Below are 26,260 nucleotides of genomic sequence, written 5' to 3' on the forward strand. Positions count from 1 at the left end.
TAGATGCTTAAATATGTATACATATGTATATGTACACGCATACACACATAAATTCCTACATATGTTCAAATTAATGTATGTACGTATGTAATATTTGTTAGAATCATTATAATACATTTTTAATAAGATAACATTTTTGGATAACCTCTTTTTTAAATCTATTTAAAGGTAAATTAATTTTTCTCGTTTACTATTTTGATATACTTATTTAATGCTATGATGATAACTACCAATAAAATATAAAAAACAATTTCTTTAATATAACTTTAAACTTAATTATTTATGTTTATCCAAAATATGCATTACAAAAAATTTAAATTTATTTAAATAAGTTGAAGCAACGTACCACTTGATATACCATTAATCTGAGTCACCCTGTTATAGCGGTTGTAGTTCGTAAAACTGAAATGCACATTCATATACATACTTATGTATGCAAGCGAATAGCGGAACTCACAAATAGCATAAATATATCACTTTTATAAACATATTTTAATGAGTAAATGAGTGAACACACATAATATATTGCATTTAACATATTTCATAACAAAGGACACTGGTACAAACTAATTGCATTGCTTTACTTCACCGCGAGTGAACGCATTTGGCAAACCGACGCCTTAGAACCATTTTCACAATATATTCCACTATACTTCACTTTCACTGCACAAAGAACATTTACACTTTAAATTAAACTTTAACCAACATTTTTTAACACTTTTCACTATTATTAATCACAACTCTAGCGTTTATTTTACGAAAATATTTCACACAACCCAATTTGCAAAGTTAACTGCAATAACGACGCGTACGAACTGTCATGCACACGAACGATCAAATTGGAACGAAAGGGAATAAAACGAAACTAACTGAATTGGGAAAAACTAATAATAAAGGAAATGAAAAATTTGAAAAATTCAAAATTGCGGAACTGTGTAGAAATAGTTGGTAGAAATTAAATACTTACTTGAAACATACATATGTATATATACATATATATAAGTTAATATATTTACACTTTAGATTAGATAAAATAAAAAGCAAAATTTGTTTAAGGAATATTTGCGGCAACATTTATTTTTCTGAAGGCGGCGCATTATAATCAATTATTAGCAATAATTTCAGTTTTCAATTACAATTTAATGTAGGTGTGTTAAAAAAAATTAAATTATTGAAATATTGAACGGTAGGTAGCAAAGACCCTCCCGCTGTGACAAATATGCATCATTATTGTTTTATACAATTTAATTTCTAAAGCGTAGCGTCGCACTCACACCCGCAGCCACACCTGCAGCACCGGCCGTTTCAAGACTTGTGCCTGCCACACCACTAACTGGCGGTTTAATACCCATTAATTCGCATAGTTGATTGCGTACGGGACGCACCATAATTAGCGGCGATCCCCAGTCTGTTTCAGATAATATATTCAATATCTCATCCATATTCTCTTCTGGAATGTCACAACTGTCACCATGCAAAGCAAGCGCTTCATATAATTTAGTAGCACTTGTTTTGCGCACATGTACATGGGTAAGACCAAGAAATATTGCCATTTTGGATAGTATGCGTTTGCAAAGATGTGGTACTTGCACCAGCTGGCAATAGACACTTATGCTCGATACTAGTTTGTACAGTTTTTTGTGTCCTTTAATCTCAAGATTCAGCAGGCGGTATATGTCATCACCAAAAGTATTTGACTCATCCAATAATACCACGTTTATGGTGCCTATTAATGTGAATAATGTGATAATTTGTGAAAAATGAATAATACTAAGGTTTGTATCAAGACTTACCTGAACTTATTAATATGTCCAAGAAGTTCAACATCGGATAGGTAACGCGTTCGTTCATGACATTCTCTTCGAAATTGGCGACTATTTCTTTACATAAACGTGGCACTTCCGCAGGATGTGTACGTAGAAATTCGAAAAATGCTGCCGATGAGTATTTTATCTAACAAAAATTGTAATTTGAAAAAGATGAATTCGAAGTAAAAAAAGATTTATTATTTGTTTACCAAAGACTCGGTCAACTGTCCAATGCTTGCGCTTAACCCGAGCAATACGCGCTGTGAGTAATCGGGCAAATCGAGCAAGGAGCAGAATAGCGGGAATGTCTGGTCGGCAAACAGCCACAATACACTATTAACATCGGCGGGGAATATCTCCAACAGGCGTGGATGATGCCGTATGTGCGATATGGGGGGTGTAGTAGTTATAATTTGACAGAAGAGACGACCGGCAAGGCCGCGTGTACGATCTATTTTCTCAACAGCCTGCTGCATGAAGCCCAACATAATTTGATGAACTTGCTGTGGCTGTAGTAGGTCCTTCGGACATGTCGTGATAAGTTGATGGATGGCTAGAGAAGTTACCGCATACAATTTTCATATACAAATTCTTGGATTTTAGTTTAATTACCATTCATTGCTGCTTCGCGTACCCAAGCGCCAATATCACCGCGATTGTCTAATGTATATTCATCCAATGCTTTTATAAAGCAGTCGACAACTTTGTTGAAATACTTTGGATTGCCAAATGAAACTTAAAAAAGAGAAAAATATCCAAATATTATAATTTTAGAAGAAAACTTGCCGCTTCTAACAAAACTTACTTTTGCTGTCTCTACTAAAACCCAATGTGTGCACCACATTGCTAAGCGCTTTAACACTATCACGTCTCGCTTCGCTCCATGTGCCCGTTGCCAGGTTCTCATGTTGATTCATCATTTCGCCGGTTGTAATAACAGCTTGTGTTGGCGTAAGCGAATGCTTAATCAGACTTTCGAGTACGTCATCTAAATTCGCTTTGATCATAAAGTCGGGCAATGCACCCAAGGCGCTTATATAGCCCATGCGTGTGTGCTCTTCCATGATATTTGTGGCACCTTTCAGATAGCTTCTTATAATTTCCGCATTTGCGAGAACTCGCTCTTCACCCTTATAGTATGAGCGGCAAAGTTCTGCGAAGGCTGCTGAGGCACCCTCCCGTATGGCAGATGCTTTATTTAATAGGCATTTATCGATGATGTACTGCCAAGACTCTGCAGTTCAAAAAATGTTTACTACTCTCATATGCTTGAACAAAAACATTTGTACTTACCCACACACGTGACGGATGCTTCAATGCGTGCCAAGCTGCAATTTCTTATGAAATCAGTACAACAATGTTTCATAATTTCACCGCTCATGCCACGGAACATATCGCGATGCACATATTTTGCCATAAGCTCATTTAGATCGGTCAACAATTGATTAGATAGTAACTTTTTGCAAGCGTTGCCTTCACCTTGACGCTCTATCTCCCTCAAGGCCAGTGTAACTTCACCAATAGCTAGCACAGTACCATGTCGCATATTGATATCAATGGATTCGGTTTTGCTCAAAAGCTGTCCCAACACCACAGTTGCCATATATTCTGGTGCGCGAAAGGTTAGCTTATACAACGCTTTTGCGGTCAGTTCACGTATCAACGTATCCCAGTGATTAACTTTTCGCTCCACTAAGTGATCGATCAGCGGTTTTTGATATTCCTCAAATTGTGCTATGTAATCACCTACATTCAAGTAGGAATTTTGCCGTAAACCCACAGAGAAAAAATCAGTTGCTGTTGAAATTTCTATGCCATGTGGAAAATTTCCTAGACGACCAACACTCTCTTGGAAAGCAGCAGCAGCAGCGCGTCGACAATTTATTTCACGATCGAATACAGCTACGGTCAACAGACCTGAAGATATTTGCTCCACAAAAGGTTGAAAATCCTCTGGATTGTAGGCGCGTGCAAACGCCCAGCACATGTAACAGGCAGCGTCGCGTATATGCTGGCCTACCGACATGTACCCTTTCATTTCATCGTAAAATAAAGCCTGCATCAAGAGTGGCACCAGCGTGCGTAAACGATGTGGCAACAGCAGCCCACGCTTTGCTAGCTCAGCTAGCGCTAAGCAAGCACCATGCCAAGCCTCATGCGGCTCCAGAGGATTTAATATGTCAATGACAGAACCGATTACTTCATCGGCCAACTCTTTGGAGAGTCTGTTGGTGACACGACCTATACCCTTGGCGGCACTCCAACGTATGTCACTACCACCACTGCGCAATGCTTGTAACAATTCCTCTATTACTTCCTCGATGGCATCTGGCACAGTGATTTCTTCACCATCACCATCTGCATTGTCCGTATCGGGCTCATTTCCGCTGGGGCTTTCGTTAGCCGCAGCATTTGTAGACTTATTCAAATTCATAGCCAAGGAACGCGTGCCTGTAATTTATTTTTAATGTCATTTTTAGATGTAATTTCTTATTAGGATTATCTATTTCTATATAAATACCACGCTTGTATCGCCAGCCTGCCAACCGTGGCTTCAAGTACACCAAACCTATGCGCTGCACAATCTTTATGTAGCACTTGTATTTCAAAAAATCATTACTTTCTTTATATTGCAGTCCAATAATCCATTTCAACAATTTATCAGCGTATGGCAGCAAATCTTCACGTTTGCCATGCTTCAAAATAGCAGAAACGGCAGCTAATTCACCGAATTTAGCATCGCCACTTTCCGATTGATGTTGGCTCATTACCCAGTCCAAATAACGTTCCAAGTAAATATCCTTAATATCAGCGCGCACTAAATATTTGGCAGCCAAATATGCCGCGATATTGCTACATGTGTCATTTGTGGTTGAATATAATTGGCAGAGATCAAAAATCCGTTCCATTTTTGATTTACTATGCACATGTGTATGATTCAACGTTTGCGTATCAATGCAGTTACCAGACGAAACTGGCTCGTTAGGCTTAGTGGCGTAAGCATCCAAACGTGACATATGAAAGGGATTCAAAACCAATATAGACATCCAAAGCAACAGCATGTACCGTGTTTCCCAGTGGTTATATTCATTGGGATTTTGACGTTCGAGCATTTCCAAAGCGAATTCGAGATCAGCCAATTCATGTGGTAAAAACTTTACCAATACTTTGTATGTGCGTACTTTAGTTATAATATACATATATTTGAAGGCGGCATGAATTTCGCCTTCCGACAACGCCCTATTATGAACTTTCGCTAATAACCGCTCCAATAATACATTCAAGTGTGGATCCAGTAAATGTGGTTGTTCTTGATATCTAAAGTATATGAGACATGTACATTATTATTTTATGCCCCCTACAGTCATTATGAGCATTGAATATACCTCGATAAAATTTCCGTGTACTGCTCAAAGTCTTTTTCAAAGCCTGGCTCATCGCAAGCTTTCATACAATCGATCATTTCGAGTACTTGCTCCAATTCCGTAAACTGCTCCAGCGTATTCGAGGGACCTTCATCGTCCTTCAGTTCTTCGCATTGCAGCATTTTTAGGCAGTCGTTATTCGACTCTTTTACTTAAAATTTTTGGCAATTTTTCTATTTTTTCTCAACAGCCGGTTGCTGAGTGTGTTGCTTAGGATTTTTCTGATCTACGTAAATTTATAGACTTGCTTTGTTGTTGCTTTGCTTGTGTTTATTTCTGTTGCTTTTGTTGGACTTTTGTTGACTACATTCCATTCCCAAACATTGCACGTCCAGATGACACATCAATATATCCCAGTAAACATTTGTAATAAAGCGACTTTCTTTAGAAATGGCATGGAAATGAAAATGTAAGAATATTAACGATTTCAGTGTTCAGTAACGCCAAAAATTTGTTTGAGAACAAATAACCGGTAAAATTTGTGCCGAACATACCATTATTGAAATTTTCTCTTATTTGAAGGAAATATAAATACTTGTAATTTAAAAACACTTTATAAAAATATGTAATAAAATCTTATAAACATTGAAATGAAAGCAATATAAATAACATATTAAAGATTTAATATAATAATTTTAAATTTATGTAGTGTTGTCTTTTTTCACATTTGAATTTCTACCTGCGGTACACCCTGTCTACTTACACTCTGTGTTCGGTCCCAGCTTGTCTGACAGTATAAAAGAATCGTCACCTACACAATTATTACAGAAGGAGTTGTGAACACGAAAAGTGTGAAGCTATAAAATTTTAGAGTTATTTTTACAACTTCTCAACAAAATTTATCAATCGAAATAAATTATTTAGTGCGTACGTCGTAGTGTTGAAGTGAAGATGGAAGCAGCGCCAACTGCTGAGTTAGTTTATCAGGGTATATGTACCCTTTTCCACAACAGTAATCCCAAAGAAAAGGAAAAAGCCAACAAATGGCTAGAGGATTTTCAGAAGTCGGTGAGTTATCTATTAAATTCAAAGCAAAACTTTATACAATGTATTCAAAAATGTCACTTAACAAATCTCATAATTGCAGATATATTCATGGACAATTGCGGACGAACTGCTGCAACAGAAACGTGATTTGCATTCGTGTTATTTTGCAGCACAGACGATGCGTAACAAAATTCAAAATTCGTTCAATGAACTCCCACCTTCATCACATGAATCCCTGCGCGATTCATTAATTGTACACATTGGACAAATAACAAACGATACCGATGCAGTAATTGTAACACAGCTTAGTCTTGCCGTTGCTGACTTGGCACTGTTAATGGCAGCTTGGAAGCAACCAATTATCGATTTACTAGAATTATTATCGCCACAAGCACAATCTGTGTGGCCACTACTGGAGATACTAACACTATTACCAGAAGAAATAGATTCGCGATATTTGCGTTTAGGCTCGAATCGACGAGAGGAGATTCATAAACAATTAGATGCTGCTGCGCCAAAAGTACTCGAGTTCCTATGTATTTGTTTACAACGCTGTGATGGACAGGAACGGCTTTTGAACTGTACGCTACGCTGTTTCAGCGCTTGGGTTGCAGTGCAAGCAATACCCATGCATCATTTCACAGAGAATCCAGTGGGACAAAAAGTTTTCCAGCTTTTAAGTAGTGCAGAAACTTCAAGAAAATTACATGATACATGTACAGAATGTTTGTGTGCCCTACTTAGCTGCCTTGAAGCTAGTACCACTCGTTATAAGCTGGATCCGACAATTGAAGCACAAATTTTTAATGCAGTTTGTTCTTTAGAAACGGCATATCATATTAGTGTGGCACATGAAGATATCGATAAGACAATGAATTATTGTCGCATATTTACAGTTTTATGTGAGGCTTTCTTTTACGAAATGCTTTCCAACGAAGAAGTGCCACATTATTCAATTAAAGGTCTCGATTTGGTGCTGATGTGTGTTGGTCATTTTGATTATGAGGTAGCAGAAATTACATTCAATTTGTGGTATCGCCTAAGTGAGGATCTCTTTCAACGCTATAACGATAAGTTAACATCACATTTTAAGCCACATATTGAACGACTATTGGGCGCACTTTACCGACATGCACAAATGGACGCCGATCATGATGGACTGATTGATGAACACGATAGTTTTAATGTAAGTATGAAATAGTTGTTTATGCGGCCAAATATTAATTTGGAATATTCTATTTCAACAGGATTTCCGACGCAAAGTGTCTGATTTAATCAAGGATGTAGCGTTCATTGTCGGTTCGGGTGCGTGCTTTAAACAAATGTTCCTTATATTACAAGCGCCGAATGCAACGTGGGAATCGACCGAATCGGCTTTGTTTATTATGCAAAATGTTGCCAAAAACATTATACCGTAAGTACACAAATATTAACAATTTCATGTTTTTAATTATTACATAAAACACTTTTTATCATTTTTTTCTAGTGATGAGAACGAAGTTATACCCAAAGTTGTAGAGGCCATATTAAATTTGCCCGATAATACGCACATTGCGGTACGTTACACCTCAATCATGTTGCTGGGCGAACTATGCGATTGGATCGAAAATCATGCGGAGTCGCTACAAGCCGTACTCAACTTTCTGCTCTATTCACTGCAACAGAAGAATGGCTTAGCCGCAGCCGCAGCGATAGCGCTCACATCCATCTGTGCCGCCTGTCGACAAAAAATGGTGTGCCACATCAGCGGTCTTGTCGAGATTGCGCGTAGTCTTGATAGCTTTGAAATCAATAATGATTTAGCGATTGGACTATTAAAAGGTATTTCGTTAATACTTTCGCGGTTGCATCACACACAATTGGAGACATCGATGCGTGAGATAATTTCCTTTCAATTGCAACCATTAGCACTAATGGTAGAGAACACAACTGCCACATTGGGAAGCGTACAGAAGGGCGAACGCACCGATCCCGCCTATTGGATTGATCGCGCCTGTGCAGTTATACGTCACACGAATCCGGACATCGCCGACGGTGAGCTGCATCCCACCGTGCAGATACTAACCGACGCCTGGCCATTGTTATCACAAGTTATGGTTAAATATCAAACCGATGTACGCATTATGGAGCGTACATGCCGACTCATACGCTACGGTGTGCGTATGGTACGCAAACAGGCTTCGATTTTGGTTGAGCCATTGGTCAAGCAAATGATTTGTATATATGCGTTGCATCATCACAGTTGTTTCTTGTATCTCGGCTCGGTGCTAGTCGATGAATTCGCCAAAGCCGGTGAATGTATACCAGGTAAGCGTAGATTTGTTATACAACATGACCTTCATGTACTTAATTTCACTAATATTTGCACAGGTCTCTTAGAAATGCTGAAAGCATTCATTGAACCCACCTTTAGTATGTTACGTGTGGAGAATGGTCTCAAAAACAATCCAGATACTGTGGATGACTTCTTTCGCCTGTGTTCCCGCTTTATCGAATGCTGCCCAGTACAGTTTCTGCAGAGCACACTCGTCACACCGATTTTCCAGTGCGCTCTACTCGCCTGCACGCTCGATCATCGTGAGGCCAATTCATCGGTGATGAAATTCTTTTGCAATCTCTTGAAATGGGGACGCAGTTCAAATCAACGCCATCCCGAATGTCGTCCCTTGGTAAAAGATATAGCCGAACAAAATGGCGCAGCATTAATTCTAAATCTAATACATGCATCCGTGTATTGTCTGCATTCGTATATGTTGTCCGATGTCGCCGATGTGATATATGAACTGAAATCGGTGGAAACAAACGAACATATGCAGACGTACATCAGCACGGCACTCGATGCTTTGCCCAAGCGCAATAGTGGTGGCTATGTGACGGCAACGCAACAGCAATTGGACGATTTCACTGCCGCAGTGTTAAGGTAGGTCATTAAGCACTCGAAACTTTAAAATAAAATTAACCTATATATTTTTGTATTTTCACTTTCCAGCAGTGCCAGCACGCCGAAGACAATAACCGTAGCGCTGAAAAATTTCACACGCTTGTACCGCTAATTACAGCTTAAATTAGATGCTTATATACTAATATACTCGTAACTACGTATAACAGCAAATATTATGTATTTATATATGTATGTACATTTTTTGCATACTTAAATGTATTTAACGAAATTTTAGAATTTGTTAAACTCCAACATATGTAAATGTTGAAATTCCACTGCGGAATATTTTTTTTATAAAGTCAAAAGACGACTGACCATACAGCAGAGATGTTTGTATGTAATATCTTATATTTAATTAGTTCATTTAACTAACCATGGATTTTATTTTATAAAATCGCCCAATATATATGTACAAAGCAATTTCAATGTAACAAGTTGAATTATACATAAAAAAAAAAATTAATATATACATACATACATATATTGTATATATATGTATATTTTTTGCCCAGCAAACCCAAACCGTCTAAATACGGCGGTTTATAATTAAATTTGAGTAAAAACAAATAACGTTAGCGTGTGTTAATAGTGAACAGGTTTAGCTAGTAGTGGCGTAGTTTATATTTTAGCAGAATGCAAATCAAAAAAACATACAAATACACATATAATCATTAAAATTAATACATTGAAATTTTGTGTTAAATAAAATAATGACCGAACAGGACCAAATTTTACTTTTCACTCTTCTTTTCTTTAGAAATAAGGCATTCAATCCCCGTTAGGATGGTAAGGGTTATCTGTGTTGTCGTCGACGTCATCTAACGAGAAGTCCAGGAAACCAGGAAACGTGCTGTTTCGACGGGGTCGGACCAAAGGGAAAAGGGTGTTAAATGGGTGGGGTTGGTAGGGCATGCAAAGAGGTGGTCAGTGTCATGCGGAGACTCGTTGCATGGACGACATGCCGTGGGTATGTCAGGGTCTATTCTGGATAAGCAGGAGTTTAATCTGCTACAATATCCGGAACGAAGTTACGCTATTATTCCCAATTCCCAAGACAGCCGGTTCTACGCACCAGAATGTTGAATTCGAATTTCCGTTTTCACGACAGTCGGCTCTACGTAAGCAAAGCGGACACGGATTTTTTAATACTACGCAGTCATCGGTTCAAGCAACAGTCGGCTCTACGTAACCGGAATGAACCCAGTTTCTTTTTCCGGCCAAGGAGCAGATTTCTGTCGCTACAACAACTACACAGCCATCTGTAGAGGTTATGACCCGACTTGAACACCTCTTACATTTTTAAGGTAACCAGAAACTCAAAAAGCTCCTTCCCTCTTCACCCCACCAATTCTTACATAATTTTAGTTGCAAAGAATCAGAAGTGACAGCTCATTTAAGAATTCAAAGAGAAGATTGCAAGTTAAAACAACCATCTTGAAAATTACGGCTCCCGTACACACGGGCGATCTGATCTTTATACCCAGTTCTGACCCGCAATTTTCTCCAACCAATGAGAAACAACTCGTATCCTCAAAATTATTTATGTAAAGTCTTATGCCACTACAACAACAACAACTGGTTCACTAAATTACACAAAACATATGCACAAACTACAATAAGTTTATTATTTTTTTTTTTTGCACCAACATATATGTACATACACACATATACTTATTTAAACACATAAAGAAATAAATAAGTTAAAAGCGAAAACAAAATGGAATGTAGTACTCACCAAAAAAGTAAAGTGAAACAAAAATTCTAGAACTAAACAGCAGACGAATAAAGGCAGCAATCATTTACAACAACAACAACAACTTATGGCAAACGCTTCTTCAACAAACTCTCCAGTTTGCGTATGCGACCACGATCGCTGCCGCTATTCGACGAACCATCGGCGTGCTTATCAGCACTACCCGTAAAACTGCCGACACTGAAAATAAATGCACGTTTCGGTGTGGAAGTGGCACCGCCAGCTGCCGCTGTAGCACTCGCAGTTGCTGACTGTGCCGAAGAAGCGTTTTCTTCAGTAACTTTCGTGGACGTTGAACTCGCATCAGTATTATCGCTGACGTTCAGCTCTGACTGCGGCTGCGTGCTGTCCTCCTCAGCAGCTGCTGACAGTTCGGGCAAACCATCGACTACGGCGACATGAGAGGCAGTGTGTTTGAAGAGATCAATCAATTGTAACTGATCAACGCGTTTCACCGCTTTCATATCTAAAATTTTCTGATATTCCGCAATGGTGATGTCGGGCAAAAGTTTAAGCACCTGCTGCGTAAAGTGGGCGGGCGGCTGTACGGGTGTCATGACCACTTTAATAATCATTTCGGCACGCGTCATATCCTTCACGACCACTTTAGTGTAACTAGTGGGCGCCTTGCGATTGACGCTCGAGCCAATCGAAGGCAAATCAAGCAAAGCGGTTTTCAAACTGTGTGTATCGAGCAAGAGTTGCTCGCAACCCAAAACATTGTTACTGCCATCGGAATGTGTCAGCTTGCATTTGTAGAGGACATTAATGAATTTCGGTATGAAAGCGTTGACAAACTTGTGACAGAATTGTGTGAAGTATTTACGTGATGTGGCCAGATTATCGCGAATCACCGGTATTGTCTGCTTGAAATTCGCACAAATGCTGCTAATGAAGGCACTCTGATCACCCACATTGCTTATGCTCTGCCACTGTACTTTGGACATGGACTGTAGAGGCGCTTCACAGCCCGCCTCTAAATCCTGCACCAGCAATTGTATGCAGTTCGAAATAATGCTGTGAGAAAATTAAAAAAACAATTTAATCACAAACTTGATACAAACAGTTACTTGCTACTAACCGATGAAAGACATCCTTTTCTTCCGACATATCTATTTTGTTGGCATATGCTGTAGATATTTTCTCCTTAAGTTTATCCTCTAATTGTTGCACTGTCTCCAGACAATATTCAGCTGTGGTTAGCACACAGCAGATTTGTATTAAATCTTCGCGTGAGAAACGTTGAGTATCGCCTTCTTTCAAGAAATTATGGAAAACTTGACCCGCGGCTGTGGAGAGATTCTGCATATCGCGTGTGAGCAAGGACATGCTTTTACCTGCAGAATTATTTAAAATAAAGATTAAAGACAAAAGGAAAAAACAAGAAAAAGCTTAAATTAAAAAAATTGAGCTCACCAATGGATGCTGTTGTTGTCAGCAATTTTGGTGTACTAAACTCTAATACTTTGCTGGCATATTCACGAAGATATTTCTTAAATACTAAAGCCAATTCATACATCGGCTGTTCATTGCTCAGCTGGTTGCACTGCACCATACACTTCTTATAGAATACAAATAAGTCTGCCGAACTGTAAAAAAAAAAAAATTATTTACATTTTCTTCATAATGAACATGTATATTAATGCGCTCACCTAGGATAGACAGTGGTTTTCGATTCGGCCACTTTGAAGGGTTCCTTAGCCATTTCCACAAATTTCTCCATAAGCTCCGATAGATTACGATCAATGCTCTTAATATAAATGCCTAGATGTGCTTTGAAGCAACTGGCAATTTGATCTTGAAACAAGCCAATGGTGGGCGGTGCATTTGGATCAACCACACCACTATCGGGTAGTGCTTTGAGTACAGTTGTTGATAGACGCCGCTCAGCGCCCAAAGTTACGCCGGTGAAGCGTTTGGATAGCAGCTGTTCAAAAGCTTGTGTTTTATTGATGGCAAAAAGCAGCAGACGCACATCAATTTCATTGCTGCGTTTCGACATGATTTGTGTGAGCTGTTCACGTGTTAAACGACAGAATTCGACAGTAATACGTTCAGATACTTCCCAGTCGAGTGGAAACACAACACCGAATTTATCCTCAAAGTCAAGTAGATGGCGTTTAAGCCAAGCGTAGCGTTTGTCAATCTTATCTAGCCAAGCAATATCTTGGTTCTCGTGAAATAGTTGCACGTACTCTTCAAGTTGTTGTGCTACTTGTTTAAAAATTTAAATTTTTATAAATAGAAAAAAACCGTTAAAGAAATTATTGAAAAATCAATTTGAAATAACGCACCTATAAACCACTTTAACAATTCCTTTTTGACTTTAGGATCCAAAACGGAAATCACTTTACAAGCATCCGCCAGCTGATTCAAACCCAAACGCTGCTTGTTGCTAGCATTTCCAGTTGCAGCTGATTTATGAGAGAATGCATCTTTAAAATCTTCTGTGATTTGTTTAGCCAATGTCACTTGTATTTTGTCAACATTTTGCGATAAATTCTAAAATATTAAAAATTATATATTCTTATACTTACATACATATACATATATCATATATATTAACAACTAGGTGTTTATTTACCTTTATTTCGTCAATATCAGAATATTGCTTAAAGTGTTGGTTAACTTCAGTAATTGCTTGCAATGGATTTAGTATTTCGCCATACAAACGCTTTTCAATCAATTTATTTAAACTTTCAATGCCACCGACCAGCATATGCAAGTGATTTAGTGTCGTAATCGCAGAAGTGAGATTTCGTTTTGCACAATCCAACTGTTTGATATCGCGCGTAATCTCTTTTACCATTTCCTCTGTTTTTTCAGCACGCGTTTTCACATCAATAATGTGCGCATACAATGTTGTTATAACTTTTTGCGCTTCTGTAAGAGCCATTTGCCCATCCTGACCGGTATTAGTTTGTCCACGCACAACAGCACGTATATTATCATCAATTAATGACACTTCACATTGCATGCGCTGTATGGTCTCATCAATGGTTACCAAAGACTGTTCATTGGGAAAAAGCTGATTAATATAATCAACCGTGTTGAAGTCAGGTGAGTCCATTGGATCATCAGTTTTCAGCACCTGCAAGTTGTTAAATGTAATGAAAACTTGTTTTAAGTGATGCAGTGAACACCCTCGATTGTACCATTTAGTTGCGGTACGTTCTTCAATTCCAAATAATACGAACAAGAGACTAGCAGTCGCTACCCCTGACATACTGATAATTAATATTCCAAAGTTGTAAGCTACTTACCTTATCGATTGCATTCTTTACATCTTTTGTAAAATGGATACGATGGGTGCCAGTAGTCGTAGTACCATCACCCATATCATCGTCCACTTCCAAAACTTTTGTGCTCATTTTTTAATTCTTATTATTCTTCAATTTTATTAAAAATTGATGTCACTGCTGTTTGTTAAGCGAAAATTGCATTTACGCAAAACGTCATCAAAGGTGTAACAAACAGCTGATTGAACAGTTAAGTGTGGATGCCATACCGTTTAGAAGTTAAAACAGGAATATCTCTGATTAAAACGGCAACAAAAGGCAAACCGAAATGGAAATTATGAAAAATCAAACTTTTACTTATTTATTTACTTTATTGAGAAAAATGACTCGTATTCATTGAATTACTCAATCCTAGTGAAGAAGTATCACGTTGCGTAGCCATAGCCGTGCGTTGATAACGCGCAATATGATCTAGTGAATGAGGCAATATTGGACGCACTGTATGCATCTCTAACAGCGTTAAATTATCCAATTTAGCATATGTTCCCTCGCCTTTGATGAATGCGTCGATGGAAGTTCGCAATTTTGCTTCACGAATATCAAAAATATCTTTGATAATTGTACGCAACTCTTCACATTTTGGCACATCGTCTGGTGCAGTACTCATGATCAGTTGTGCTTCCACCATGTAATGCTCACTGGGCATCTTTGTAAAGAATCTAATAAAAAAAGGGGGATTATGGTGAATATATGCACGATAACAATGCTTAGTTTTACAAACTTTGATTTCTTTTCTGCCTCTTTGATCTCTTCCAATAGTTCTATTTCCATCCATTCGGGAGGCACAATGCGGCATTTTTGTTGCTTACGCAAATGTATACCAAGCCATAGCGGCACATGGACGGGAAGACCCGCACGAAATGGTCCCACACTACCCGATATTAAATGCAGTGGATCAAAGGAGAAATTAGGCACAATACCAATTATGGATTTCTCGCCAATAAATTCTATAATACAAGGCTCCATTACTACTTCGATAAGAACGCTATTTACTTTTGTTTGCAGCTGATCGAGTGAAAATTTAGCCGCCAAATTTGTAAACAAAGTGAAATAGCTTATCTCGTGTATCTACGTTCTTTAGAAAATATCAAAACAATTGTTTTGAAAGTGTGCGGAAATGGTTTACTAAAAATTATATGTATGTGCATATGCAAGACAACATACCATTATCTTTTGTTTAAGACAAATTTAGATTAAATGCTTTTTGGCACTATTTCATATAAAAATTATATATATTTTTATTAAATTTTGTATAACGAGACATCCTTTTCTTTATGTATAAATGCTGGTTTGTTTTTACAGAAAATACACGATATGTCCATTATATAATAAAAACAAATGTCTTCTGTTAAAAACATTAAAACATATCTAAACTAGACGCTATCATTAAAAATGTATAAAATATTTGATAAGATAAATTCGTATATAAACAATTCACATGATTGATATTATAAGAAATATATAAATTATTACGAGATTAGATTAAAAAATAACACTTTAGCACGAAATTTTAAATAAACTTACGCCTTTAAATAAAATATCGATAATTACACAATTCAAATGTAATGTATGCACGATGATGAAGTGATAGACAATTGCACTTTTAGCCTTAATTGCTAGTAGACGTTTACACCATGTACTAAATATCCAGTAGTTGGTACTTTTTAAGTGACATTGAATATGTGAGCGCTCTTTTATCATATTTTATTTATATTGTTTCAGTACGTGGGTCCAAATTATGAATAGCTTGTATAAGAGTAACGTTACTTTTCGTATTAATGCCTTTTTTAGACATTTCTTCTAGACGATCAGTTATTGGCTTTTGATCCAACCCCCGCTGCCACCTGAAAATATAGTTTTCTCATATATAATATATTTAATATGACAATATGTACATGGTACTCACCAGAGATGCGTACAGGTGTGCAACAAAGGAATATACAATTGGAGAAGGTCGATGTCACACAGTGTATCGTATCGACTTAAGGCCAGAGTTGCCCAACGTTCAGCTGAATGATGAGGCACTGGAGACATAGTACAAGCCGCTACTAGGCGACATAGTATAAGTAGCACTGGTCTTGAACGATCCATGAATATTTTATTCAATAAGCGAAAACAATTTTCTAATAATGGTATTGCCATTTCATTACGACGCTCGTCCAGCAATTGGCAGGCTTTGGACAATTCGTTATCTTGTAGAAAATGTAAAAAAGCAGGCGTATCACGTAATGTACTACAGCTTGTTACATGCGTTAGAAAAGTCTCAAAAGCAGCGCTCCGCTCTGCAATTAAATCAGCTGAAAAATTGCCAACAAGCACCTTATTTGGGAAGTACAAAGTAGACATTTTATTTGGAAACTCCTTCTTGAGTATGTTATATAGATTGCGGAAGTCCGTATAACGACGTTGAATGGTTGCTGGTTGTGGATCGATGATTGAGGAATCTTGTCGAACGGATAATTCGTAGATTACATAACGTTTTACTTTGAGATCCTCGCCATCGGGTGGCATAATGCGAGCAAGTTGAATTTCAAAACGTAATATTGTTGAACCATCATCGGGCAAAATGGGCGCTTCTAAGGATGCGGGACGTTCCCACAAATCTAAAGGCGAAATAATTCAATTAATAACATGAATAAAGACAATTCGCATCCCTTTCAATTCACTTACCCTTTTGTGGCGGTTTGATAGAGTCATCATTAATAGCTAACGAGCCGGACTCTATAGTTATTGAACTTTCGAGTTCCTCTGTATTATCGGTTATGTCGACTGAATGCACTTGAGTCCTTCTAGCCATTGCGGCGCGCACTTTAAAACCAGTAAATACTTTCTCATTATGTTTAATTATTATTATTTAAAAAGCGGAGAAAATTCACTTAAATTTATTGTTATATATTCAAATTAAATTATAAGTGTCAAACTAAATAACTATAGCTGATAATAAAACCAGTATAACGAAAGTAATAGAAAAAATGTTTTTGTTTATAAGAAATATATCTTTTTAACTTTACGTGGACTCTCAACAAAAGCAACTTTACCAATATCAATTGAACATATGAAACTTACTAACTGCTTGTTGCCACTCCCCTTGAACACTCTTTATGTGATATAGGGTTTCAGCAAATACTGTCTGAAACAAAACAAAAGATTATTCATCGCCACCAAAATATATAAATACGCATTTATTTCTTTTTTATTCAGTTATATTTATAATGCACAAATGACTAATAAGCCATTCATTCAGAAATGGAGGGGCATATTCAAGCTGGTTTGTGTAGTAAATGCATTTACACCATATTATTTTTTTAATTTTTTATAGTTACTAATAAACAAATGTAACATATTGATATTTAAAGAATATCAAATTCAATAATTATAATTAACATGGCAACTGTTAATTTGTAGTATACCTTCTAGAATGCAAAATACTCTTTGTTTGTTAATTTGTATTTGTTATATTTAACTAATCTCTCACTACAATTTAATCCAAGCCGATAGTTGTGAATGAAAGTGCAATACTAATCTCGTACGACATTCATTAGTGTTAGTATAGCCAGATGTTCAGTTTAAGCGATCGGACTGTGTTTATCTATACTGCCTTTATACACAGACTCTTTTGTCGCTCGTTATTGGCATATCCTTTTTGGGGCCGCTCTGTGCGTTCACAGGAGCGACACGAGTCGAGTTTTTCTGTCGCCTTTGCTCATCAAAGAACTGTTATTAATAGGTACATAAAGTACGCTGCACGAATACGAGGGGCTCAGTCCCCTCGTTTTTCCTCACCGTTCCCTCGCAAACTAAAAAACCGATTTGGCCAACAAAATAATCCGTGTGTGAATGACACTTTTAAGCAAGTAAAAATCAGCTGTGTGTTTTTATAAAACTACAACTGTTTGGCAACACCCATTTGCACAACAACAATTTTATTTGCAGAATAAAGTGTTTTGTAGCACTATTTTACCTGACAATAATTTTACACATTAATAAAGAAAATGACGCTTCCGGAGTTTTTTGGTTGTTCCTTCATCGCATTTGGAACTCCCTTTGCGATGTTTGTTTTCACAATAGCGAATGATTCGATTCGCATAATTATTCTTATTGCAGCAGCCTTCTTTTGGTTATTATCGCTATTGTCATCAGCCTTGCTCTGGTTCGCTATTGTCCCATTACGCGAATACTTATGGTTTGGTGTAATATTTTCGGTACTGTTTCAAGAGGGCTTTCGTTACATTATTTATCGTATACTGCGACGAACGGAGCAAGGTCTTCAGGCCGTATCTGAGAATCCAAGCATAATAGAAAACAAACATATTCTAGCATATGTTTCCGGACTTGGATTTGGTATAATATCCGGTATGTTTTCAATGGTTAATCTTCTAGCAGATATGGTGAGTACGATTGAAAATGTTATAAATGTTATGTATTTATATTTTTTATGCTTTGTAGTCGGGGCCAGCTACCATGGGACTTAAAGGAGGCTCGGAGGTGTTCCTAATAACTTCGTCGACACAAGCACTTGCTATGATATTGTTACACACTTTTTGGAGTATTATATTTTTTAATGGTTTCGACGTTAATAATTATATGCACATAGCTTACGTGGTTGGAACACATCTCTTTGTTTCGCTGATTACATTACTGAATGTACATGAGATGTATTTAGCCACGTTATTACCCAACTACATTATTCTCTTAGCGACTGCGGCTTTGGCATTTAAGGTAGCCGGAGGCAGCAAAACTTCGTTTCTACGTTTTGTTAAGTGCCAATGAGACCAAAACTTATGTATATATACATACTTACAATACCGAAATATTTGAACACCTCTGGTATTAACTAAATAAAATCAATCAATTAATTTTTAATGTATTAATATAACATTAGTTAAGACTACGTAACTAACAAACTAATATTATAAGTAATTCAACTCATTTATATTTAAATTTATTTCATGTGAATAACCATGATAGAAAGTATAATAAAAAGCCATTACAAGAATAGATCCACATTCTGCTCATGGAAAATACTGTGCTTTTCTCACTGTTATACCATAGTCTGCAAGAGCGGGCGCCAAGTCGTCCATGGTTAAAGTGTATTTGCGATCTTTTGCTGGTTTTTGACCCTATTTAAACAAAATAATATATATATATAAATAATGACTTATCTGATTATATATTCTTACCGGTGTATGTGTTCCAGGCGTGTTGCTTTGACTATTACAGCGAGTTTTGCACTGTTGTAATGCGTCATTGGCGACATCGGAAATAAATTTTTGTGTAGCCACCGATATAAGACGAACAATACGGGGATCATTTGACTCGAATCCTGCAGAATTAAGATAACAAGCAGTTACTGCATCTGGCACTGTGGGTACGTAATCCTCCAGTTGCAGCATAAAATCGCTCAATTGTTGAACAGCGGCTCTTTCCTCAGGTGCAACGGAGCCAACTGAATTAGCTGCATTTGAGTTAGATGAGTTTGGACGATAAATACCAAAATTAGTTCCAATCATTTTAATATATTAATATTTTTTTTATTTTTTATAGTTCAAATTAAACTTAAAAAAATAACTATAGTTGTTTTTACTTCTTATATTCAGTTCTCTCTTTCGCATTTTTAAATGTCACAAAACAAGGTAAACACTTTTGTCATAAAGCGAAGCAGTGTTGCCGTTAATTTTTGTCTCACAGTGTCTAAACGATAGAAATTATATATTTTTTATTATATACAAAGATAATTTAATAAATTCTATTTTTTATATAAGCATGCGCAGAAAAATAACAATATATTCAATAATGAAACAGCTTTCTCTTTAATAATAGTCACGGTACTTTTCAAAATAAATTTTTAATTCTTCTAAACAGTTTTCTTGTTAATTCTATGTGGATTGTTCAGAAATGCAACCGTATGGTGTTATCAAAACAAAAAACATATGTGTCAGCACAAATACATCAAATGGTGCATAAGTAAAATAATCGATTTTGGAACTTCGTGATAATTATTGAAAAATAGAATTGTAACACATAAAAAATAGTTCTTACATAAAAAACGGTTATAAATTTATCAAGCTCCAATCAATATACAGGGGAATATTTAGTATCGCGCCGGTTAAATATCGTTTATGGAGAAAAACAGGGTCGGGCTATCCCCACTCCCGACCCCTTATTGGAAAGAGGAAGGATCGAACTTTTTAATAAACCCTCCCTCGACCCCCTAGATCCCCTATGGACCTGTAGCTGTCTCTTATACACATCTAGATGTGTATAAGAGACAGGTCCAACACCGGCTACGCCATCCACAGTATTTTTGCATTGAACACCTTTTCCTCCACAGTATTTTAGCATTTCATTCCTTTCCGCACTAGCGGCCTTCGGCCGCGCTTTAAAAAAATAACCCTGGCCGATCCAACACCGGCTACGCAATCTACAGTTTTTTAGTATTGAACACCTTTTCGCGTTCACTTCATACATTTATTGCTAAGTGGGTTTAATTTATTCCCTTTTGTTCGTGCTTTCTCGGTAATTTGACAGTTCAAATTAGGCAGTCATTTTGGTTTTCCGCATTATTGAACTCAATGCAGAAAAAGGTGTATTTTATTTAAAGATTTACAAAGAAATTAACAATCAAAAGTAATTAAAGACATTACTAGTGGTTTTTATAATTCATAAGTAATATATGTGCGTGAAAATGTATCCATAATTGGTTTGGTTCCATTCAAAACAGATGAAAATACACTAGCATATATTTAGAATTTTGCAAAAAATAGCATTTTTTAAAGTGAATTTGTGGAAAAATTTGTGAACCGATTTTTATAAAATATTATTTAAAACAAAGTTCGATAATTTAAGCATACATGCGTGTTTAAAATTTTTCATTTGGTTTTCTCATTTAGGTACGGTGAGCCAAAATTAACCGGCGCGATACTAAACCCAACCCAATATACATACATATATAGAAAATTCATTTCTTTTTATTATTTCAAAAGCAATCACTTATGTTAAGTTGTCTCACATCTCTAGGTTGAATTGACAAAACAATATACACAAAGTATCCACTAATACACAAAGTGAGATTTTAAAGAAAGAAAAATAATTAACAGGCATAAATTTTCAAATTAAAATGGTTATTGGAAACGAAGAAAATTCACCATCGCCTGCTTCACCACCAATTGATCAGGAAGATTCACCACCATTACCACCTCCGCCAAGTGAGGCACTAGGTGAATTGCTGGAACAAATGGAGGATTATATACCGACAGTACCAGATGGTCTCACGGCAAGTTTTCTTAATCAAGCTGGTTTCGAGACTATGGACCCTCGTATTGTACGCATAATTTCGGTTTCTGCTCAAAAATTTATATCTGATATTGCCAACGACGCATTGCAGCATTGCAAGACCCGCACAAGCAGCCAACATTCTGGCGGTCACGGCTCAAATAAGGTATTACGAAGAAAATATTAAAACAAACAAATTTTCAAATATAAATGCATTATTGTTTCAGGACAAAAAACCGAATAAAGATCGTCGCTATACTTTGGCTATTGAAGATTTGACACCAGCCTTAGCTGATCATGGCATAACTATGCGAAAACCGCAATACTTTGTTTAAATAACTATTATCAACGATAATTTAATTAATAAATTTCATCATATTTCTATAAATACGATTGGAAACATATCCTCGATTCCATATATGAATAAGATAAATAACAAAAAAAGGTTGAGAAAATATTTATTTATATTTTACATCAAATTTATTGATATTTTTAATATCCCTTAAGAATTATTTTCGTGTTATCTTTAAAATATATAGATATTCACCAGGAATTCGTCTTTCCATAAACTTAATTGCAGTAAAGCCCAAAGTATTTAAATTGATTATTAATTCATCCGTTTTATTTTCACGTAGCGCCAACAAATAGAAAACCCCTTTTGCAGATAAAATGCTATCCAAACTCTTGAGCAGTTCATCAATTACACGTCTACCATGTACACCTCCAGCCCACGCAAATGTTATTTGTGAGTTAATAGACGATTGATTTTTTAATTCTTCGTCCGAGGTTACCACGTAAGGCGGATTGAACACAAGTACATCGATCGTCTTTTTACGCAAAAGATCTACCAAGTTGCAATTTATGCTTTCCACAAATGTACCGTTATGATTAGCTGTTTTTTTCGTCACCTTACAAGCATATGGATTTATATCAGTAGCTAAGCAAAGTGTTTCTTTTAACCTTTTTGCTAACGCTGTAACAATGATACCACTACCCGGTCCAACTTCCAAGCAAACTTGCGGTTGTAAACTCTCAATAAAGGGTAGGTCAGCTTCTAAGGCATCCAACAATAGAAAGGAATCTTCTGCTGGCTCATACACTTGTTCGTAATCGATTGATGTTAGATGATCTGTGTAAGGAGTTTCCATTTTTTTCTTTTTAAGATATATTTGAGCTTATAGCTGAGTCAAGAAGAGCTTGTCTACGACGTTGTTCTTTTTCGATAAGCCTATACAATCCAGTTAAACGTTCCTGGCTTGTACTGAGAACGTTTGTTATGACTGTTACCTTATGCTTCACGTTTATCAATTCTTTAACTTTGCTAGAGAACTCAGGAATATTGTGCTGCGCCTTCTCTATTTCCACCAGTTGCACTGAAAGTGAGTCCAATTGTTTTTTTAATTCTACTTGTGATGCACGAGTGGCTTGTATGTGTTCGTCCAATTTCTCCACTGATGGTTTAAATAAATTCACGATACCTTCCGCCAATATATCACGGGTATGATTTGTGCAGAAATTTTCGGTATTTTCATCCAACGATGTCACAGTGCTATCTGAATCTTTGTCCATTGCTGAATTCAGATTTCTTAACAAACAATTCAGTTGTCACAAAATCTTTCATTTACCATAAAGAACAAATGCAAAAAACAAAAACAGTCAGACTATATGGTTGCCGTTTGTCAACTTTTAACCAATATAATACAATTTTCTAAACGGTTCATTGACACAATATTCTACTTTGATTAATAATAATAGATATAATTGCTATCTGAATTTATGAAAAGAAAATGCTCACTGGAATATGTGAAATATATTTATGCTTTAATATTGATTAAAGTTCGTTACTTTTCTGCAAATAATATTCCTTTCAAATTGTGATTTATAAATAAAAAATTGGGTATAATCAGACATAATTTTCGCTACATGAAGAAGTTAAGCAACGGCAACCATAGCCAATTGTTAGCAGAGTTACAGGATGGTATTCAAATACATATCATTTATTTCCAAATGACTAATTAGAATTCAAAATTTCGAAATATTTTACTCTTGAAAAATATTTAAAACATGCATTCATATGTTAAATACTTTAAATATTTCTGAGATACTTCAAAATATAGCTAAAACCCACCAACTTTGGATTATTCGAAAAATTTCCCTTCGAACTTATTTCATTCTCATTTTTTCGATATCGAAATTCTAAGTGAAATCAAATCGAACAAATTGTAGTGATATTAAACCACTCTGTTGTGTTGGCACTAAAATTATATGTCAAAAAAAAATCGTCTACGAAATGTAAGTAATATTTTTTTTTTATAAAATAGTAATATAGATGTGAAAATCGTTAATTTATTTCAAAATAAAGGGGTCGGCATAAAAATGGTGCACAGGAAGCCATAATGGTTAAATTTATGCAAGAGTACCCTGATCTTGCTTGTGGTACATTATCGAACAAACAACTGAGAAATTATCTTTGGAATTTGCTGGCCAATAAACTGAATGTTCGCGGTCCACCAAGGAAAACACCTGAACGGTGGAAAAAAGTCAGTAAAAGTACAAATTTTTCATCAAAATGATATTATTATTTTGTATAGGTTTGGTTCGACTGGCGCTCTGCAGTTAAGAGGAAAATTGTACAAGAGAGAAATGAAGCTGCCGCTGGAGATCAGGATGACCTACAAATTAGAAAAACTTTTCTATCGTCAATTGAAAATAAATTAGCACACATTTGCGGATTTTTAGATAACGACATCAACGGTATTGGCAAATTAAACAACGCTGATACCAATAATGAAGTTTCAGTGACTTCCGAAGTTGGTTTTGAATCTGGAAGAGCATCTGTATCAGAAGTGAGTAAAGATTTGGGTGCTGATGCAGATATCCATGCTAAATCAATCAAACAAGAAGATTTTCGTGGGCACTATGATAGCATCACCAATGTAATTAAAGAAGAGTTGATACTTGATGAGACTGATAATGAAATGCTAATGGATTCAGATACTGATTTTAATACTTTTGATTTTGGCGATAATAGAAATATCGCGGAAACAGAGTGCATAACCGTGCAGCCCTTTGTCATGTGCCACTCAACACTGAGTGAGGTAAAAAGTGAAATACAAAATAGTGACGCTGAACATCCGCCAAAAGAACAAAAAAAAGCAAAAACGAACGATCAAGATGTAGTTCAGCTTGTTTCACAGCAAACGACATTAATAAAATCAGTTTCCGAGCTAATCAAAGAGACTGCCAAAGGACAAGCTGAAAGCTTGAGTGTCATGAAAGATATAAGACACGGTCTGAAGGAAATGTTTGAATCAATAAATAAACTTAACGAAGCAACAGCTGAAAAATTAAAAGAGCAACGTAGGCATAATTATGAAATAGAAAAATTGCGAAGAGAAGAAATGCTGTTACAGAAGCAACAGCTTGAATTGAATGAGTTGGCTATATTTAGAAAAGATTAAACTAGACATTTAAGTCGTTAAAATAGTATTTATATTTTTTTCACACTAAGGTAATTTTTAAATGTGTAAAGTACACTTATTTAACATCATTCCAAAAACCGGCTTAAGTTTTTTAAATAAAATATGCCTTATATAATAAGTTACGTTAAATCTTTGTTAAGACTAATCGATTCAAACTACGAAAATCTTTCTGATTCTGATGTATCTAATTGTAATTTATAGATACTGTAATGCAATGAGAATGTTTAAATTAAAAAATGGAGTTCTCATACTTATAATAATTTTTTGAAGGTTTATTTGAATCTCTAATTAATCAAAATGTAATAATATAACCTAAGCTGTTAAATGGAGATATTGATTTTGCAACGAACTGTCATTGTCATTTCCAAAAAAAATTTTTTTTGCATATATTTCGAATTTACATGTGTATGCAAATATATTTGAAAATATTCTTCGATAATGATCCCTCTACTAATTTCACAAATATGAACTTATTTGTACTTTCTTTTGTCTCTGTTTACATAGTCAGTAATGATCAAAGGATTCGAATTTTTAAACCACTCTGAAGTGTAAAAATTTTTCACAAAATATTTTTTTTTTGGAAGTCGCAATTTTTTCAAAAAATAACATTTTTTTATTTTAGTTGAGACTTTGTGAGTTAGAAGAGGGCACAATAGACCCTAGGTCGTGGTGCAATCCTCATTTACTTATCTAATCTATTCTAGTTCATGATCATTACTTGCATAAATATATTTATAGTATGTATATTTTTTTTTTCAAAGAGCTTTGCATTTGAGATAATTTCAAGCTGAAAAGTCTTCTTCACCACCTCACACATTTTTCAGAGGTCCTCCAGGAGATCGCCGTGATCCACTGAAATTTAAAATTAAAAAAAAAATTAATCGAAATTAGGATATCATAAAGAAATTGGTACACGGGTTCCTAGGCAAAAAAAAAAATAAAGTATGAGTTCGTATGTAGATGAGCGTAATCGCACCACTGTCATGACCACAAAATTAACAGAAGACATATAAACTGCACTATGAGCACTAAATTAAGATACAAAACTGTAATTTGTCACATTTGGGATCGTAGTAGCAAGGGTCATCTGTGGACTAAAAATTCTTTATAGAAGCCAACGTCAAAATAAGACGATAAACATGGCACCGCCTACATTTAAATGAATACAAATATTTCAGGACTACTCGACCAATTTCGACCAAACTTAGTATCTAATCTCATCTTGACATTAGTATGCTTCAGTGCGAAAATGAGCGAAATCGTACTAATAACCAACAACACAATACAATTTCA

The 26,260-nt window shown here is 36.0% G+C and overlaps 11 protein-coding genes across 20 annotated transcripts; 4 read left to right on the forward strand and 7 right to left on the reverse strand.

The window, feature by feature from the left end:
- Positions 1 to 1,046: 1,046 nt before the first annotated feature.
- Positions 1,047 to 10,958, reverse strand: LOC108972266 (tubulin-specific chaperone D). Of its 2 annotated transcripts, XM_018938814.1 has the most exons (9): positions 10,897 to 10,958; positions 5,195 to 5,615; positions 4,330 to 5,126; positions 3,102 to 4,259; positions 2,614 to 3,042; positions 2,421 to 2,543; positions 2,018 to 2,361; positions 1,794 to 1,953; positions 1,047 to 1,726 (listed from the first exon to the last, which is right to left on the reverse strand). In XM_018938814.1, exons 2-9 carry the CDS (start codon positions 5,353 to 5,355, stop codon positions 1,245 to 1,247), a joined length of 3,654 nt encoding a protein of 1,217 aa, XP_018794359.1. In that variant the 5' UTR covers positions 5,356 to 5,615; positions 10,897 to 10,958; the 3' UTR covers positions 1,047 to 1,244. The 2 variants fall into 2 exon arrangements, with proteins under 2 accessions (XP_018794359.1, XP_018794358.1); XM_018938813.1 differs by lacking the exon at positions 10,897 to 10,958 and having other exon boundaries at positions 5,195 to 5,700.
- LOC108972268 (transportin-3) lies at positions 5,915 to 9,928 on the forward strand. 2 transcript variants are annotated; one of them, XM_018938815.1, is made up of 6 exons: positions 5,915 to 6,241; positions 6,321 to 7,406; positions 7,468 to 7,634; positions 7,707 to 8,527; positions 8,591 to 9,140; positions 9,210 to 9,928. In XM_018938815.1, the coding sequence occupies exons 1-6, from the start codon at positions 6,125 to 6,127 to the stop codon at positions 9,271 to 9,273; spliced, it is 2,805 nt and encodes a 934-aa protein (XP_018794360.1). In that variant the 5' UTR covers positions 5,915 to 6,124; the 3' UTR covers positions 9,274 to 9,928. The 2 variants fall into 2 exon arrangements, with proteins under 2 accessions (XP_018794360.1, XP_018794361.1); XM_018938816.1 differs by having other exon boundaries at positions 9,213 to 9,928.
- On the reverse strand, positions 10,101 to 14,285 carry LOC108972269 (vacuolar protein sorting-associated protein 53 homolog). Its single transcript, XM_018938817.1, has 7 exons — positions 14,178 to 14,285; positions 13,499 to 14,005; positions 13,209 to 13,416; positions 12,567 to 13,125; positions 12,331 to 12,503; positions 11,996 to 12,251; positions 10,101 to 11,931 (listed from the first exon to the last, which is right to left on the reverse strand). Exons 1-7 carry the CDS (start codon positions 14,283 to 14,285, stop codon positions 10,980 to 10,982), a joined length of 2,763 nt encoding a protein of 920 aa, XP_018794362.1. The 3' UTR covers positions 10,101 to 10,979.
- Positions 14,286 to 14,309: 24 nt separating this feature from the next.
- On the reverse strand, positions 14,310 to 15,364 carry LOC108972270 (probable DNA replication complex GINS protein PSF2). Its single transcript, XM_018938818.1, has 2 exons — positions 14,935 to 15,364; positions 14,310 to 14,872 (listed from the first exon to the last, which is right to left on the reverse strand). Exons 1-2 carry the CDS (start codon positions 15,177 to 15,179, stop codon positions 14,524 to 14,526), a joined length of 594 nt encoding a protein of 197 aa, XP_018794363.1. The 5' UTR covers positions 15,180 to 15,364; the 3' UTR covers positions 14,310 to 14,523.
- A 134-nt stretch (positions 15,365 to 15,498) lies between these two features.
- On the reverse strand, positions 15,499 to 18,106 carry LOC108972246 (sorting nexin-20). Of its 4 annotated transcripts, none has more exons than XM_018938785.1 (5): positions 17,624 to 18,106; positions 17,280 to 17,343; positions 16,884 to 17,030; positions 16,120 to 16,816; positions 15,499 to 16,057 (listed from the first exon to the last, which is right to left on the reverse strand). In XM_018938785.1, exons 3-5 carry the CDS (start codon positions 17,008 to 17,010, stop codon positions 15,922 to 15,924), a joined length of 960 nt encoding a protein of 319 aa, XP_018794330.1. In that variant the 5' UTR covers positions 17,011 to 17,030; positions 17,280 to 17,343; positions 17,624 to 18,106; the 3' UTR covers positions 15,499 to 15,921. The 4 variants fall into 4 exon arrangements, with proteins under 4 accessions (XP_018794330.1, XP_018794329.1, XP_018794328.1 ...); XM_018938784.1 differs by having other exon boundaries at positions 16,884 to 17,039; XM_018938783.1 differs by having other exon boundaries at positions 16,884 to 17,021; positions 17,624 to 18,105.
- Positions 18,107 to 18,205: 99 nt separating this feature from the next.
- Positions 18,206 to 19,226, forward strand: LOC108972247 (gamma-secretase subunit Aph-1). The gene is made up of 2 exons (XM_018938787.1): positions 18,206 to 18,601; positions 18,660 to 19,226. Exons 1-2 carry the CDS (start codon positions 18,206 to 18,208, stop codon positions 18,981 to 18,983), a joined length of 720 nt encoding a protein of 239 aa, XP_018794332.1. The 3' UTR covers positions 18,984 to 19,226.
- On the reverse strand, positions 19,140 to 19,863 carry LOC108972252 (transcription initiation factor TFIID subunit 10b). Of its 2 annotated transcripts, XM_018938792.1 has the most exons (3): positions 19,798 to 19,863; positions 19,394 to 19,668; positions 19,140 to 19,333 (listed from the first exon to the last, which is right to left on the reverse strand). In XM_018938792.1, the coding sequence occupies exons 1-3, from the start codon at positions 19,823 to 19,825 to the stop codon at positions 19,226 to 19,228; spliced, it is 411 nt and encodes a 136-aa protein (XP_018794337.1). In that variant the 5' UTR covers positions 19,826 to 19,863; the 3' UTR covers positions 19,140 to 19,225. The 2 variants fall into 2 exon arrangements, with proteins under 2 accessions (XP_018794337.1, XP_018794336.1); XM_018938791.1 differs by lacking the exon at positions 19,798 to 19,863 and having other exon boundaries at positions 19,394 to 19,791.
- A 325-nt stretch (positions 19,864 to 20,188) lies between these two features.
- LOC108972253 (transcription initiation factor TFIID subunit 10-like) lies at positions 20,189 to 21,889 on the forward strand. 4 transcript variants are annotated; one of them, XM_018938793.1, is made up of 3 exons: positions 20,189 to 20,262; positions 21,231 to 21,651; positions 21,713 to 21,889. In XM_018938793.1, the coding sequence occupies exons 2-3, from the start codon at positions 21,331 to 21,333 to the stop codon at positions 21,818 to 21,820; spliced, it is 429 nt and encodes a 142-aa protein (XP_018794338.1). In that variant the 5' UTR covers positions 20,189 to 20,262; positions 21,231 to 21,330; the 3' UTR covers positions 21,821 to 21,889. The 4 variants fall into 4 exon arrangements, with proteins under 4 accessions (XP_018794338.1, XP_018794342.1, XP_018794341.1 ...); XM_018938797.1 differs by lacking the exon at positions 20,189 to 20,262 and adding an exon at positions 20,778 to 20,797; XM_018938796.1 differs by lacking the exon at positions 20,189 to 20,262 and adding an exon at positions 20,811 to 20,840.
- A 58-nt stretch (positions 21,890 to 21,947) lies between these two features.
- On the reverse strand, positions 21,948 to 22,648 carry LOC108972248 (hemK methyltransferase family member 2). Its single transcript, XM_018938788.1, has one exon. The coding sequence runs from the start codon at positions 22,631 to 22,633 to the stop codon at positions 21,995 to 21,997; it is 639 nt and encodes a 212-aa protein (XP_018794333.1). The 5' UTR covers positions 22,634 to 22,648; the 3' UTR covers positions 21,948 to 21,994.
- Positions 22,625 to 23,132, reverse strand: LOC108972254 (SNAPIN protein homolog). Its single transcript, XM_018938798.1, has one exon. It carries the CDS (start codon positions 23,052 to 23,054, stop codon positions 22,644 to 22,646), a length of 411 nt encoding a protein of 136 aa, XP_018794343.1. The 5' UTR covers positions 23,055 to 23,132; the 3' UTR covers positions 22,625 to 22,643.
- A 565-nt stretch (positions 23,133 to 23,697) lies between these two features.
- Positions 23,698 to 25,121, forward strand: LOC108972245. Its single transcript, XM_018938781.1, has 3 exons — positions 23,698 to 23,777; positions 23,848 to 24,025; positions 24,077 to 25,121. Coding segments are annotated over exons 1-3 (1,050 nt in total). The 5' UTR covers positions 23,698 to 23,775; the 3' UTR covers positions 24,947 to 25,121.
- The last annotated feature ends 1,139 nt before the right edge of the window (positions 25,122 to 26,260 follow it).

Source organism: Bactrocera latifrons, unplaced genomic scaffold (genome assembly GCF_001853355.1).
Source record: "Bactrocera latifrons isolate USDA-ARS-PBARC rearing strain unplaced genomic scaffold, ASM185335v1 scaffold_39, whole genome shotgun sequence".
NCBI classification, from domain to species: Eukaryota; Metazoa; Arthropoda; class Insecta; order Diptera; family Tephritidae; genus Bactrocera; species Bactrocera latifrons.

Coding starts and splice junctions, on each gene's coding strand:
- LOC108972246 (XM_018938783.1), bottom strand. Junction 16,817..16,883: donor TATCAAACCGCCACAAAAGG/GTAAGTGAATTG, acceptor TTTCGCCTTTAG/ATTTGTGGGAACGTCCCGCA. Junction 16,058..16,119: donor CACACCTGTACGCATCTCTG/GTGAGTACCATG, acceptor CTATATTTTCAG/GTGGCAGCGGGGGTTGGATC.
- LOC108972266 (XM_018938814.1), bottom strand. CDS start 5,355: ATGCTGCAATGCGAAGAACTGAAGGACGATGAAGGTCCCTCGAATACG. Junction 5,127..5,194: donor TACACGGAAATTTTATCGAG/GTATATTCAATG, acceptor CATATACTTTAG/ATATCAAGAACAACCACATT. Junction 1,954..2,017: donor GACAGTTGACCGAGTCTTTG/GTAAACAAATAA, acceptor AATTTTTGTTAG/ATAAAATACTCATCGGCAGC.
- LOC108972253 (XM_018938793.1), top strand. CDS start 21,331: ATGGTTATTGGAAACGAAGAAAATTCACCATCGCCTGCTTCACCACCA. Junction 21,652..21,712: donor GCGGTCACGGCTCAAATAAG/GTATTACGAAGA, acceptor TTATTGTTTCAG/GACAAAAAACCGAATAAAGA.
- LOC108972245 (XM_018938781.1), top strand. Junction 24,026..24,076: donor CACCTGAACGGTGGAAAAAA/GTCAGTAAAAGT, acceptor TATTTTGTATAG/GTTTGGTTCGACTGGCGCTC.
- LOC108972269 (XM_018938817.1), bottom strand. CDS start 14,285: ATGAGCACAAAAGTTTTGGAAGTGGACGATGATATGGGTGATGGTACT. Junction 13,126..13,208: donor ATTGTTAAAGTGGTTTATAG/GTGCGTTATTTC, acceptor TTAAACAAGTAG/CACAACAACTTGAAGAGTAC. Junction 12,252..12,330: donor GACAACAACAGCATCCATTG/GTGAGCTCAATT, acceptor ATAATTCTGCAG/GTAAAAGCATGTCCTTGCTC.
- LOC108972247 (XM_018938787.1), top strand. CDS start 18,206: ATGACGCTTCCGGAGTTTTTTGGTTGTTCCTTCATCGCATTTGGAACT. Junction 18,602..18,659: donor TTAATCTTCTAGCAGATATG/GTGAGTACGATT, acceptor TATGCTTTGTAG/TCGGGGCCAGCTACCATGGG.
- LOC108972248 (XM_018938788.1), bottom strand. CDS start 22,633: ATGGAAACTCCTTACACAGATCATCTAACATCAATCGATTACGAACAA.
- LOC108972270 (XM_018938818.1), bottom strand. CDS start 15,179: ATGGAGCCTTGTATTATAGAATTTATTGGCGAGAAATCCATAATTGGT. Junction 14,873..14,934: donor GAGGCAGAAAAGAAATCAAA/GTTTGTAAAACT, acceptor TTTTTTTATTAG/ATTCTTTACAAAGATGCCCA.
- LOC108972254 (XM_018938798.1), bottom strand. CDS start 23,054: ATGGACAAAGATTCAGATAGCACTGTGACATCGTTGGATGAAAATACC.
- LOC108972252 (XM_018938791.1), bottom strand. CDS start 19,723: ATGATTGGAACTAATTTTGGTATTTATCGTCCAAACTCATCTAACTCA. Junction 19,334..19,393: donor CGCCTGGAACACATACACCG/GTAAGAATATAT, acceptor TTGTTTAAATAG/GGTCAAAAACCAGCAAAAGA.
- LOC108972268 (XM_018938815.1), top strand. CDS start 6,125: ATGGAAGCAGCGCCAACTGCTGAGTTAGTTTATCAGGGTATATGTACC. Junction 7,635..7,706: donor GTTGCCAAAAACATTATACC/GTAAGTACACAA, acceptor ATTTTTTTCTAG/TGATGAGAACGAAGTTATAC. Junction 8,528..8,590: donor AGCCGGTGAATGTATACCAG/GTAAGCGTAGAT, acceptor ATATTTGCACAG/GTCTCTTAGAAATGCTGAAA.